The 12723-nt window shown below is 41.3% G+C and overlaps 1 protein-coding gene across 5 annotated transcripts in view; it reads right to left on the bottom strand.

The window, feature by feature from the left end:
• Positions 1 to 12723, bottom strand: part of FSTL4 (follistatin like 4) — a 206673-nt gene that overhangs the window by 86436 nt on the left and 107514 nt on the right. For all 5 annotated transcript variants that reach the window (XM_054642959.2, XM_054642960.2, XM_077186351.1 and 2 more), the window contains 2 exons: positions 10571 to 10761; positions 7041 to 7161 (listed from right to left, as the gene is read on the bottom strand). In XM_054642959.2, the coding sequence (XP_054498934.2) occupies positions 7041 to 7161; positions 10571 to 10761 (312 nt within the window). The remainder of the gene's footprint in view (positions 1 to 7040; positions 7162 to 10570; positions 10762 to 12723) is intronic.

The following is a 12723-nucleotide window of genomic DNA, read 5'->3' as shown; positions in this document are numbered from 1 at the left end:
TAGTGAGTTTTCTTTGCAATTTGTAGACAATAGATTTCCAATAACAACTTGTAATTAAATCACTTTCTCTTATTCAGTGGTTGCATATTAAGAGTGTTGACATTTTACAGATGGTATCTTTGGAATGAACAAGGGGGAATGCCTTTAAATGAAAGATCCTGGGTTTAGATTAGATATTAGGAAGAAATTCTTTCCTGTGAGGCCCTGGCACATGATGTTCAGAGAAGCTGTGGATGTCCCATCCCTGGAAATGCTCAAGGTTGATTGGGGTTTGGAGCAACCTGTCCCAGTGGAAGAGGTCCCTGTGGCAGGGGGTAGGACAGGACAGGTTAAGGTCCCTCCCTGTCCAAACCATTCTGTGCTTCCCTATTGGAAAAAATACTGGAGTTTGGCAATTGGCACCTGAGTGTGTGGGTTCTGAGATGGGAACAGCCAAACCAGTGTCAGGCACCCTCCCTGGATTTCCATGAAAAAATCTGGCCTCTATCCTTGACATGAAACCACAATCACTCTAACCACATCTATGTTTACCAGTAATTCTGCTAAAATTTTATTTGAGGAGGCTCTCTTAACTGAAGTCATAATGCCAAAATATATAAAGTGGGTATAGTACAAAGCTGAGCAGCAGCCCTGATTAAATGAATTAATGTCTGATCTGAACATGGAAACATTTCTCTTTTTAGCCCAAGGCAAAACCACGTCCTTCTCTCCACTGGCAAGCATGCATCCACACAGAACATAATTATTCTTGATCTGAGCACTTTTAACTTTTTCTCTGGAACCACATTTTAGCTTTTGAAACCTTTTTGCTTAGATTAAACTTGTCTTTCTTGCTAAAAATTAATTCAGATTTTTCTCTTTTTCTGAGAAGATACATTTTGTTCAAAATGCAGCAAAACAATTGAACCTACACAACAAACCTGATTCTGACAGCTGTTTTGTGGAACTGCAAACAATACAGGGCACTTTGCTGGAGCCCTGAGATATATTTTAGACTTGAAGTGCAAAAGGTTTTCACAATGAGAAGAGCTTTAAAAGAGAGACAGAAAAAGAAATCAACTCTTTTTCTTTGCAAAATGTGCTTCTTTGATAGCAAGGGAGGAAAAAAAGGAAGAAAAAAAATAAAATCCAAGCAAGAAAATTTTCAACGTTCAAGAAGTAGCTGCCCACTAAAATGCAGTACAGATGAACTCACTGTGATATCCCCAGCTGAGGGATCCTACCAGACAAAAATTACATTTCCAGATGCAGCAGGATCATTCCCAGTGCTCAAGCCAAGCATCTTACACTGCATTTATGAGTGAGGCAAGGAGTTAGGTGCTTCTGAAAATGATCTAAAGTCAAAACATATCGAGCAGGGAGATCTCAGGAGCTGATCAAAGGCACTTCCATCCTTGAGCACACGCCCAGAGCTCAACCCTGCCCACTCACAAGTCTTTGGGCACTCTCCCCTGTGCTGAGCTGCTGTGGCTGCCTCCAACACACACCAGCTCCATCCTCAAAATGACTACAAATCCAGCATGATGTCATAGCTCAGCCATGGGAATGCTGGTGACAAAGGGCTGTTGCATTGACTTGGGTGCTTGTTGGGTTTTTCTGTCATCCCTGTTCAACCACTTGGCACTTTCTGCAGGAATCAAGCTGAATTGTTTTCAATTTCTGCTTTTTCACTTGACTTTTTTATCTTTTTAGTTTTGTTTCTACTATAAAACTGCAATATTAAAATAGTATTAATATACTAATAATGAAAATAATAACAGTAACAATAATAATGAAATATTACTACTAGTAGTACTAAATGCCCAATAAGTTGCCTTCATCCTCAGTAACACATCTGCACACCATTCCTCGAGGCAATCCAGAATGGGCTGCTTTGGCCAGCTAAAAGAAACCTCATTTCTTTGCTGAGAAGCTCCTCTAACACCACATCAAACCAGAAGCAGAGGCTGTTGCTCCCCTGCTTGCCCAGCCGTGTTTGAAGTTGGGCTATCACATCGCTCACACAAGCAATCAATGCTGGTCAGCTAATGAATTATTTCCAAGTTTGTACCAATATCTGCAGCAACATGAAAGAAAAATCACATACCAGGGAGATGACAGCGGGAGAGGCAGAGCATGGGGCACAAACTGTCAATATTTCAGAGCTATGATTTGATTCTGTAGATAACTGTTGCTACAACACTGCTTAAGAAAACACTGCAAGCAAAACATTTTATCTCACAATATACTTGTCCAATGTAATTACCTGGGCTTGACCAATCCAGCTGGAAGGAAACAGCAACAAATACCTGACTGTAGGTGCTGTGCCATCAAGAACAGCTTCCTGAATTTGTGGATAAACACTTCACCTAAACATGGATTTTACAGGTGCAATTGCTGCTGGAACAGCTGGCTTGCCACATGTGTGTGGAGTGCACATACAGACACACAGAGAGCAAATAGAGGCATTTCTTTTCTCAAACAGTATTTATTCACCATTATCACCTTATTTATTATGAGACCATACAGTTGGATATGCTGATATATCTACCAAGAACAGATACCCTGCTGAAAGCTTCTTCCTCACACAACACCTTCGTCTTCCACTTGACCCTGCAAGTGCCTTTTTATGTTTCATTCCGTTTCTCGAGGTAGAGCTTTGCTTTTACCCAGTCAGTATCAATCTCCACAATTTTGGGACAATTAAAAGCTCTGCCCTAAAGTAGTTTCTAGTGAATCAGAAACATGCACTCAAAAATAAATAAAAAATAAATAAAAAAATAAATAAATAATAATAAATAAATAAATAAATAAATCTGTCGTCTAGTCCACACTTCTAATGAGCCTCTGTAGGACGGTGGAGGAATCAGGAATGGATTGCTCCCTTCTCCACACCACACAGCTGTGGGGAGTACAACTCCTGGAGATTTTAGGATCACTCCAGTAAATCTGGAGCCAGTCCAACACTGCTCCTCTGCACTGGCAGTGATTTACCTGACACCTATGGCCAGCCCAGGCTCTCAAATTCATTTTTTCACCCAGTTCATTCAAATTCCATCTGGTCTCCCAGGCCCTGGTGGTGGTGCTGGGAGAGCCCCAGGGCCTGGGGCTGGCACCATCCACCCTCCCTGGTATTGCCCTGACCTCCTGCTGAAAGTGTGCACATCTCATTTTCATACTTGTTCCTTTTGCTTTTTTTGGTTAATATTAAGGACATATTAAAAAAGGAAGATTTGACCTGAAACAGAATCAGGGAGTAAAGAAAAACATTGTCTTATACTCCTTAACTGGAGTAAAGAGAAGAGCACATTAATCCTGCAGCTGCTGCTGCATTCATTCCTGCATGAAAAATGTCCCTACTTGTGTTTTTTAGATAGCAATATATCCATGGATGACATGCCTCTCATCTTACAGAAACAGCAATTTTCTGTCTACATGTAACTTATATGCAACAGACCATGGCAAATAACAACTGGACTGAAAAATAACAAATCAGTATTTTTCTTTCAAACTTCATTTGTAAGTTGTTTTGGTCCAGCTATGACATCAGGAAAGTACTTTAATGGGCCATGATCTAGAATTTAACGGGATTTTCTTGTTGGTTTAATAACTCCTTATTAGCTAAACAGTGCTGACAGGATAAAGGCATTTTGATGGAATGCATCTTTTCCCTCTCCCTCAATTATCTGTATTACAAATTGACCTGTCCATATTGATGATGATGATACAGATCTAGAAGATTAAACAGACTTTTTTTCTTAAGTTGGGCTTTCACATCTGCCAACCTGCCACTTGCCCATTAGAGAAGACAACAGGAATGCCAGAAGTGTCATGCCTAATTTTAATGACCTCCAGTCAGATACAGTGCCAGAAGTTTCATCCAAAAACCACCCATCTGAGCATTGCTAGAAGTATGACTCAGCTGGGTGATGTGCTTGCCAACTCACCAGGCCATCTCTGTGCTGATTAATTAGATCATGCACTGCTTTAGCTCTTATGACATCTAAGCCTTTCATTTATTAGTCATGTATTGAAATCTTTGTGACAACTTAAAGAAAAGACAACAGACAAATAATCTTTCTAGTGCTCTATTTTTGGCACGTGAAAAATCTCAAGATCATCATATCAATTTTTTTTTAATTATGGTCCTGAGACTCCTTATCTAATAAAAATTTATTAATGAGGAATTAGAAGACACCTACAAGTGGTTCTTACCAGATCTGCCAGGAGAGTGTTTCATCTGTCTCATGCACTACTTGTGTATGATTAAGACAATTTGAAAATTGACACTTTAATCCTGTGTTAACAGATATTTCTAGTCATTCTGATAGATGCAAGAAAATGCTTAACAGCTTAATTTTTGGGATTAAGGAACAAAAGAACTTTCAGAAAACCAGAAGAAAGATGGTAGGTTTAGAAGGAAGGCCACTATTTCTGTCCATAATCCAAAACTGTGCATTAAAATGTGTAAGAAAACTATTAGCATGGTTAGAAGTGATGATTAAAAATAGCATCTATTAGATGTAGTGCTTGTACTGACAAAACCACATTTCAGAAAATGTAAGACTGGATTTCTTTCATTCATGCACTTTTCATTTATTTACAGATGATTAACATGATGAGGAAGAAAAATAACCTTTGGGTCCCTGAGGGTCTCAGAGTGAGAGGATGGATCAAGGGAAAGCAAGAGACACACATGGAGTGAGAGAAAGAGGCCATTTTGTGGCTCTGTGAGTTACAGCAAGGCCACAAGACTCTCTAAAATGAAATACAACTTGTAATGCAGCACAAGAATGTCAGATGGGGAAGCTCTTCACATTATCAAGGTCATTTTCAAACCTTTCCAACACTGCGACACTCCACCAGAGCACAGAGCACCAAAACAGATGTGACAGAGTTTGAGAGGATAAATTAGATTGAGGCTTTCTGATGTCACTGAATTCTGGTAATTATGTTACTCAGCTTGCTGTGCAGCCGTGCCCATACCTTGCTGCCAGCCTGTGGCAGCCACAATTCATGGCTTGGGTGAACTTCAAGCAACAAAAAGATCTCTCTAATAGGCAAAAAATAGGGGAAATGCGCAGGATGCACATTTGATGTTCCTTTAAACTAGTGCTGCAAGCCAAATTCTGACTCATAACAAAGCAGAAATCTGATAAACAAAATTTTCATAAACCAAAGTGTGCCCTTAAGTGTTTAAAGTGTTTTTCCTACATCATTTAATAAAGCAAAGGGAAAAAATATACTTCAACCAGGCATAAAATTTGCTTCCAGGTTCCCCAAAATTTCAAAAGTTGCAAGCAAATTAACTTTGGTTTTAAATTAAAAGCTGGTGAGCCATTACCTGCTCTTGATAAAAGTCAGGATTCTGGGAAAACTGAAAATGGAGAAGTCATCTAGTTTTCAGCTTCACTTGGTGAGCAATTCTGTTCAGATACCAAATTCCTCTGACAAACAGTCATTGTTACACCTTGTGTTTTGTTAAGATCAATTGTGCAGTTTATCAATATTATTGCTATTAATTGATTCATATTTTGTACTTGTCTTATTTTCCTTGCCTACTTAAAACTCTCTGAACCAAAACCCATAAACCTAAATTCCAAGAATTATTTCTAAGTTGATGTGACTTTGAGAACCCATTGATCTAAATATGCTCCCAAATAACTGCATGTCAAGCCTTTATAGCTGGTTTAATACACTTTATGCCTTCTTAATGTATGAGATTTTATGTTTCACTGTGTATCTGCTGTGTTGAATTAAATGCATGTGTGGCTCAAAAAGGTCCATGGCGACAACTGGGGCTAATCTTAAAGCACTTTAAACACCTTCCATTATTTAAAGGCTGCCTACAGGAGAGGTGAAGAGGGACTTTTAACAAGAGCATGGTATGATAGGACAAGGGGGAATGGCTTCAAACTAACAGAGTGCAGGGCTAGACTGGATATTTTATGAAAAAATCCCTCCCTGTGAGGGTGCTGAGGCCCTGGCACAGGCTGCCCAGAGCAGCTGTGGCTGCCCCATCCCTGGAAGGGCTCAAAGCCAGGTTGGATGGGGCTTGGAGTGACCTGGACTAGTGCCAGGTGTCCTTGCCCATGGCAGGGGATGGAACTTGATAATCTTTAAGGCCCGTTCCAACCCAAACCATTCTGTTATTATTATCTAAATTGGGTTTTTTTTAATGAAAAGCTGTAAATCAAGAAAACAGACATCACCCTCTTTAGAAAAGAATCCTGCTTAAGAGGTAACCACATTGTTATTGGCCCTTTCCCTGCACTCAGCAGAGTCAATGGTTGAATCCTGCTCCAGCTTTAGCCACGATGTCTTAACCACACCCAAGTTCTCTGTAGCTCACTGTCCTGATTAATGAATAACCTTGCCCATTTGCTTTTTTCTTTAGTATCCCAAAGGAATGGGCAACAACACAACTTTCTATCACCTAGATGAAGGGAACAGTGTGGGCCTTTTCCAGTGAAGGACTTCAACAAATGCTTACCTTGAAGCAAGAATTATTTATAAAGATCAATGGGATAACAGAAATATTGATTATATCCCACTGTTTAAGCAGCTCTGTGATTCCCAGATCCTTGCACAGGATGCTGAGATTTGTATCATGATTGCAAACTCTAATACACTCATTAACATGGAAAAAAAAAAAGTAGAAAACATAATTCCCAGGCAAAATATTCAGTAAACACCTTCGCCAGAGCAAACTAACTCATATTACCACAGGACCTTTAGACAGGTTTCCATCTTGTTTCTTTAGGGTTAATCAAACCACATACTCAGGTCTACAGACCTTGGCCAGGCCACCATCTCTCCCTTGCCATCAACAAGAAGCACAACAAGACACAGAAGAAACAATAAACTTGACACACCTGTACCAACCTCCTGCTCCACACTGTGGAGCACAGACACCTTGGAAGCGAGCCTTCCAAAGAGTTTTCATGGCATTAAAGACAAAAAAAGGCATCATCTTGGCTGACCACATCTAGGAAGACAACAGTGCCCTCACAGATACTGGCATGCTCCAAAAGCCAGGACAGAGCAAAGCAGGGACTCACGGAAGGCTGTGTAGAGCTCCTGCAGGGTCAGGTGGCCATCGTTGTTGTAATCATCAAACTGGAGAAGGTCTTCAAGTGTACAACCCAGAAAATCACCCTCCAGGTCCTCCTTCTTCATCAACTGCAGCAAAGAGAACAGGTGACCTTACATGTAATGCAATGCTACACACTGCTGGCCTGGCTCACCTGGCAGATTTTCCATGAAATGACCTTTGGGGACATAGATAGATAGATAGATAGATAGACAGACAGACACACAGATAAATTATCATATCTATAATTATATATTTGCTTTCTATCAAGATATTTGTATTCCTGCAGCACTTCATGGACCATGGACTGAAGAGCCCCTTCCTTTACCAGCACCACAGAGATGCATTTTCATTTTGAAAATGGACTGAAAAATAAATATTCAACAGGGAAAAAGGAAAGTCTGTTTCTCTTTTCTCCTCTGTAAGTAAGGACAAAATAGTGTGCCCTGATTTTAGGACTAGAACAGGCAATAGTGGATGGTGTACTCAACACTGATGTGCTTTTCCAACCCCTGAGAGTTTGCTTCTTTTGTTTTTTTCAGCATTTCATTTGGGTTCTCTGAATTTATTGTAGAACATGAAGAAAACTGCTGAACAGTTGCATCTTCCAGACAGGAAAGCTTTTTCCTGTAGGCCAGGGATTCTTTTATTTACTATTCTAGTCTTGACCCATTATGTTGAAGCAATTTAGAGTAATAATGCTAAAAAAATGACCCTTCACCTAGCAAGTAAAAAGTATTCAATAAAAGTGAGATCAACCATAACTTCCAAGATCAATCCTCTAAAGACGGAAACTTCCCTTTGTCTACCCTTTGTATAGAGAATTGATTAACTTTTCATAAGACTGACAAGTTTTTACTAGTCCTTTTGATTTAATGTCAGGGAAAAAAAAACAGTGGAAAACACTTCAGCTGTGACACACTTAGTAGATTTATGAACTTGACTTTAAGATACATTAAAGATTTAAATGGAAATAATATTCCAATTACCACCATTGTTAATAGCCTTTATCCATGGTTGCAAAACTACATGGCAATTTCACTGCTAGGTCCAGAGGGAAAATATTGGATAGGGTCTACCAGCAGACAGGAGGCAAACCAGCTCTAAATAGAAGGGGATGGATGGACCAACTGTTGCCATTGTTTTGTTCAAAGCAATTGTGTTGTGAAGAACACACAGATGGGTGCTGAATCCATGAAGGAACATCCCCCCTGGAGGACTCTCCTTTGGGGTGAATCCCTCTGCAGTGAGCCTCCTAAAGATCCACTTCCAGCTCTTAAAAATCACTTTTTACTGCAGCAGTGCAAGTTACCTGCCTTGAGTTTTTGCTTGCAGACAAAATTATAGTGCTCAAGAGACTATTTTTCTTTTAAATAAAACAAAGCAAAGGCACAGCACCAGCTCATCCAGCAGTCAGATCTCACTGCATCACGTTCAGCTCAGCTTCCTCTGCCCATGGGCAACGAAATTCCCATCTTTGGGGGAAATTTAAAGTTGCAGAGAGCTTCAAAATAGAGAGCTAATGCAAATCAATTACAAATCTACCTAAGAAAGAGGTAAGAATAGTTCTGTTAAGACTATAACCTGGGTAATTAACAATTGCTCATTACCTAAAAAAATGTCCCTTGAAACCTGGGTGGATAAACTGCTCTTGTAAGAGCACATAAAAATCATCTTGTTAAAGAGAAAAATAAAGAATTGGCATGTTACAAATAAACTGTGAATCCTGCTCCTGTGAGAGCCCAGAGCTGCCCACAGATGTGTCCTCAGCCATGCTGCCACCAAGGGGCCCAAGAGCAGAGACACTCAGCTCAGGACTAAAAGCACTCATGGTTTATCTAAATTGTGCATTAAAAGGTATTATTTTGTCTTTTGAGAGGTGATCCCACTGTCAGCTCAGCCATGCTGGTGGCCAGATTGTGTGGAGAATGCCTGGGTGAGAGGGCTCCTGGCTGAGGCTGAACTTATTCTGCTCTATCAAACTGCAGCGGGCTCCAGATATTCAGGCATATTTTCTGATTTTGATAACAGTGAGAAGAATTAAAATAAGAGTAGCCAATGTCTGTGTTTGCACTTGTGAGAGAGACCTGGGCTCCAGGCACATCTGCAAACAAAGCCCAGAGGAACTTTGAGGCAGAGCTTACAGCACTGCCTGAGCTCCTTTGCAATAACAATTGCTTGCAGGCTGCCAAACCTTTATTTCCATGAGAGTTTTAAAATCCTAATAAAATTAATTTCATGTAAAAAGGGCAAAAAAATGGACAATAGAACAGACACTTAGATGCCACTATGTAAAATCTGGCTTTGAATTAAGATAAAAGTGTTTTCTTATAGCTACCATGTCTTTATAAAAAAATCATTGCCTTCAGAGGAAATATTGCATATATTCATAGCTGTGAGATCTAAGGGAATTTACACTGACAATTTGCATTGTGTGGAAAGGATCAAGCATCCTGTCAACAGCCTGAGGACTAAAATGCAGCACAAACTGTCCTGGAGAGGAGTGAGCTCAGGGAGGAGCAGGCTCGTGCCTGTAACACACTCTGTGTTCCCTGGGAAGTCAAGAGTGCAGATGAGACTCTCAAGGGTGAAATTACTCTGAACAACCTGGTCTAGTGGCAGGAGTCAATGCCCATGGCAGGGGGTGGAATGAGGTCAGCTTTCAGGTCCCTTCCCACCTAAACCATTCCATCATTCTATGAAGGAACAGCTTTGGAAACTGGAATAGGTCCTAGATAGGACTGGCTTCCAAAGGGCTCTTAGAAGGCACTTGCTTCTAATTCTTCTCATGGATGACATAATGGAATGGAAAGATATTTTACAGGACTGTTTTCCTAGGTCTGCATGTGCAAAGAGCAAGCTGAGGACACAGAGTACCCAGGCTGGGTGCCCAGGATGGCTGTTTGATTCACTTTACCAAGGAGATGAATTCCAACAGCACAGCATGCCTGAAATTACAAATAATAGCTTTTTCAAGCTCTTACCTTTTCTATTAATTTCTGCTATCCCAATCATTTCAGCATCTGCCCAGGGATTTTAGGACAATATACCTGCTGACAAACATCCCAACTTTGCTGTCACATTACTCTATGCTAATGCACAGTCCAGAAGGCAGGGAGAAGAATTGAGAGATTGCTGCCTAACTTACATGCACCTAAAAAATCTAACTTGATTCTCCCCAAGCCAGCCAACTAGAAATACTTCAGAAGATGTCAGTTAGCAGAGCAAGGATTATTATCTATTTGGAGGAGTATGGATGGGGCTGGAAAGCTGCCATGTTTTTGTTTGGAGATGAGCTTCAAATGTTTGAGACAATGCTGACTCCTGGGAGATGCAGAGAGAGACTCACTGACTGTGTTAGACTTTCCTCCTGTACTTGCTGCTGACTGGACAGGTACAAATGACCATTCCCACCCGAGTGCTGCCGCGTTCCATTCAATTCACACTTCGAATGAAAATCCACTCCATAATTCCATTCTCACTGAACAATAAACCTACCTGAGCCAGTTCAGAGCTGCTGAGGTGCCCATCACTGTTGAGGTCCAAGTGCTTAAAGAGCTCTCCAATGAGGAAGCGTTTCTGGGCTGGCCTGTCCTTGGCCAGGCTGCCAGAGGGGCTCTGGCGCCGAGCCTGCAGGTCCAGCAGGACGCTCTTCAGCCGGCTGTAGTCTGCCATCGTGCACCTGTCCCCTGAGAAATAAGACAGCATTACTGCACCATGTGCATTCATCCTTATCTCTTCAAAGGACTCAGGGCCTAAAAGGAAAAATTAGGCACATATGTCTGCATATTCAGCTCTGCACTTGAGGAGTTCCCGTGGTTGTTGCCTTTTGTAATAGCTGGCAGATTTTCTAAATCCTGCTGTCAGGGATACTCTTCAGGATGTTATCATTCAGATTTTATAGGGCTTCAGTCATAGACTGCCACACTCAGTTTTGTAACTCCAACAAATATTAAAATGGCTCTATGCTTTTCTATGTGAATAAATTTATCCCATAAAGTAAAAAATAAACCTGGGGAAGCTGATGTTTAGAAAGTTCCCCTAATGTACCTGGTACCTCAGACTGTCACCCTGTGTCAAACATGGGGCTGATCTCAGGGAATCCCCAGAGGCAGTCTGGGGTGGTAGAAAGCCAGAGGAAGGACAGTGAGGAGAGCAGGGCTGTGGGGAGCCCCTGCAGATGTGGTGTCACTAGTGCCTGCTCTCATCACCCCGCTGCAGGCTGAAATAAACACTGTCCTGTCCCTGACCAGGGAAAAAGGTTATTACCAGGGAAAAGCCCTCAAGCCACTCTCCCTGAAGTGACTCTGGCTTGGCTGAAGAAATCAGATTGAATCCTCCTGACCCTGAAAGCTCACGCTGTGCCTGCAGCATCCAGCCCTTCCCCTCCTCAAGGAAATGCATCCACATGCCCAAAGTGGTACAAGATATTATGACCCTTTTCTGCTCATCTGTTGGCTGGCAGAGCTCAGCAGAATGAGAAATGGCAGCTGTCCTTCTGTGCAAATCTGTTTTCTTTAGTGCAGAGCACAGTGGCTGGTGCCTTGCAGGAGCCTTGGAGCAGACCCTGGAGCACCCTCGGGCTCCAGCTGTCCCACACTCTGTGGGTACCAACCACACCCCACCACCAGCATCAGCACCTCCAGCTGCTCCCCTCAGATGTCCTTATGTCTATAATGTAACTTCCCTATAATGTAAAAGCCTTACTCTCTGCAATACTGGGTTTAAAACAAACCTTTCCTTTATATCCCATCACTGATCCTCTTGGATTAAATCTAAGATTGAAACTTAAATCTAAGAGAAGATGGTCCCCCTTGTAGATCAGCACCCCAAAGACTCTAAACATTATTCCTCTGAAAAATAACAGAAGCCTCTGGCACAGTGACAACTAATGCTCCTGTCCCTTTCATGCTGAGCTGCAACATTTTGGACCTCTTGGTCCCACTCCAACTGAAACCCAATTAAAATTCCAGGTGGGAGGCACTTCTCTGATAGCAAACCCATCTACTGTCAAGGTTTTTTTTCACCCTTCATATTTTGTGCTCACAACTTCAAAAGCATTATGACCTGAGAAGGTGAGAGAGGACAGAGAGGCTGAACCAGCCAGGTGAGTGCCCTCGTGCTACACGAACAAGAACTGCAAGACAAGGCTTATTTCCTACCCTGAACTCAGTCCCATCTAGTTTGGAGAGCTTCCTGCTGCTCAGGGATATTAAGCAACTGATAAATTTTTCCTTCCCTCTAAACAACCTCCAAAAAGCACCGGGTCCCACTTGGGATCAGATTTGTTTTACAGAAAAAACAAAGCTATTCAGCTACTATTAGTTGTGTTTATTATTCTTGACTTTTTTATTTCCAACCATGTCATGTGATGGTTTGTGAAGGCAGTATATATATATATTTTCCATTCAATCACCAGCTTATTTAAGAGAAAACCTGATTATCGTATCCATTTAATCAAGCTATTCTGTTGTATATACTGTTTTAGCTACAGCAATAATATTTTTTCTCTTAACTGGAATTTTATTTTCAATCAAAAGTTAATCCCAGAAATGTATCTAGGGCTAATGAAGACAGGGAAAGCGATTTAATTTTCTTCCACTTCTGTTTCTGCTTTGTGGTTTCCATTAGTGGGCACCAGCAGTGCTACA

This window comes from Agelaius phoeniceus, chromosome 15, assembly GCF_051311805.1.
Source record: "Agelaius phoeniceus isolate bAgePho1 chromosome 15, bAgePho1.hap1, whole genome shotgun sequence".
NCBI lineage: Eukaryota > Metazoa > Chordata > Aves > Passeriformes > Icteridae > Agelaius > Agelaius phoeniceus.
Note: the sequence above shows the minus strand (reverse complement) of the source record. Positions and strands in the feature narration are given on the sequence as shown.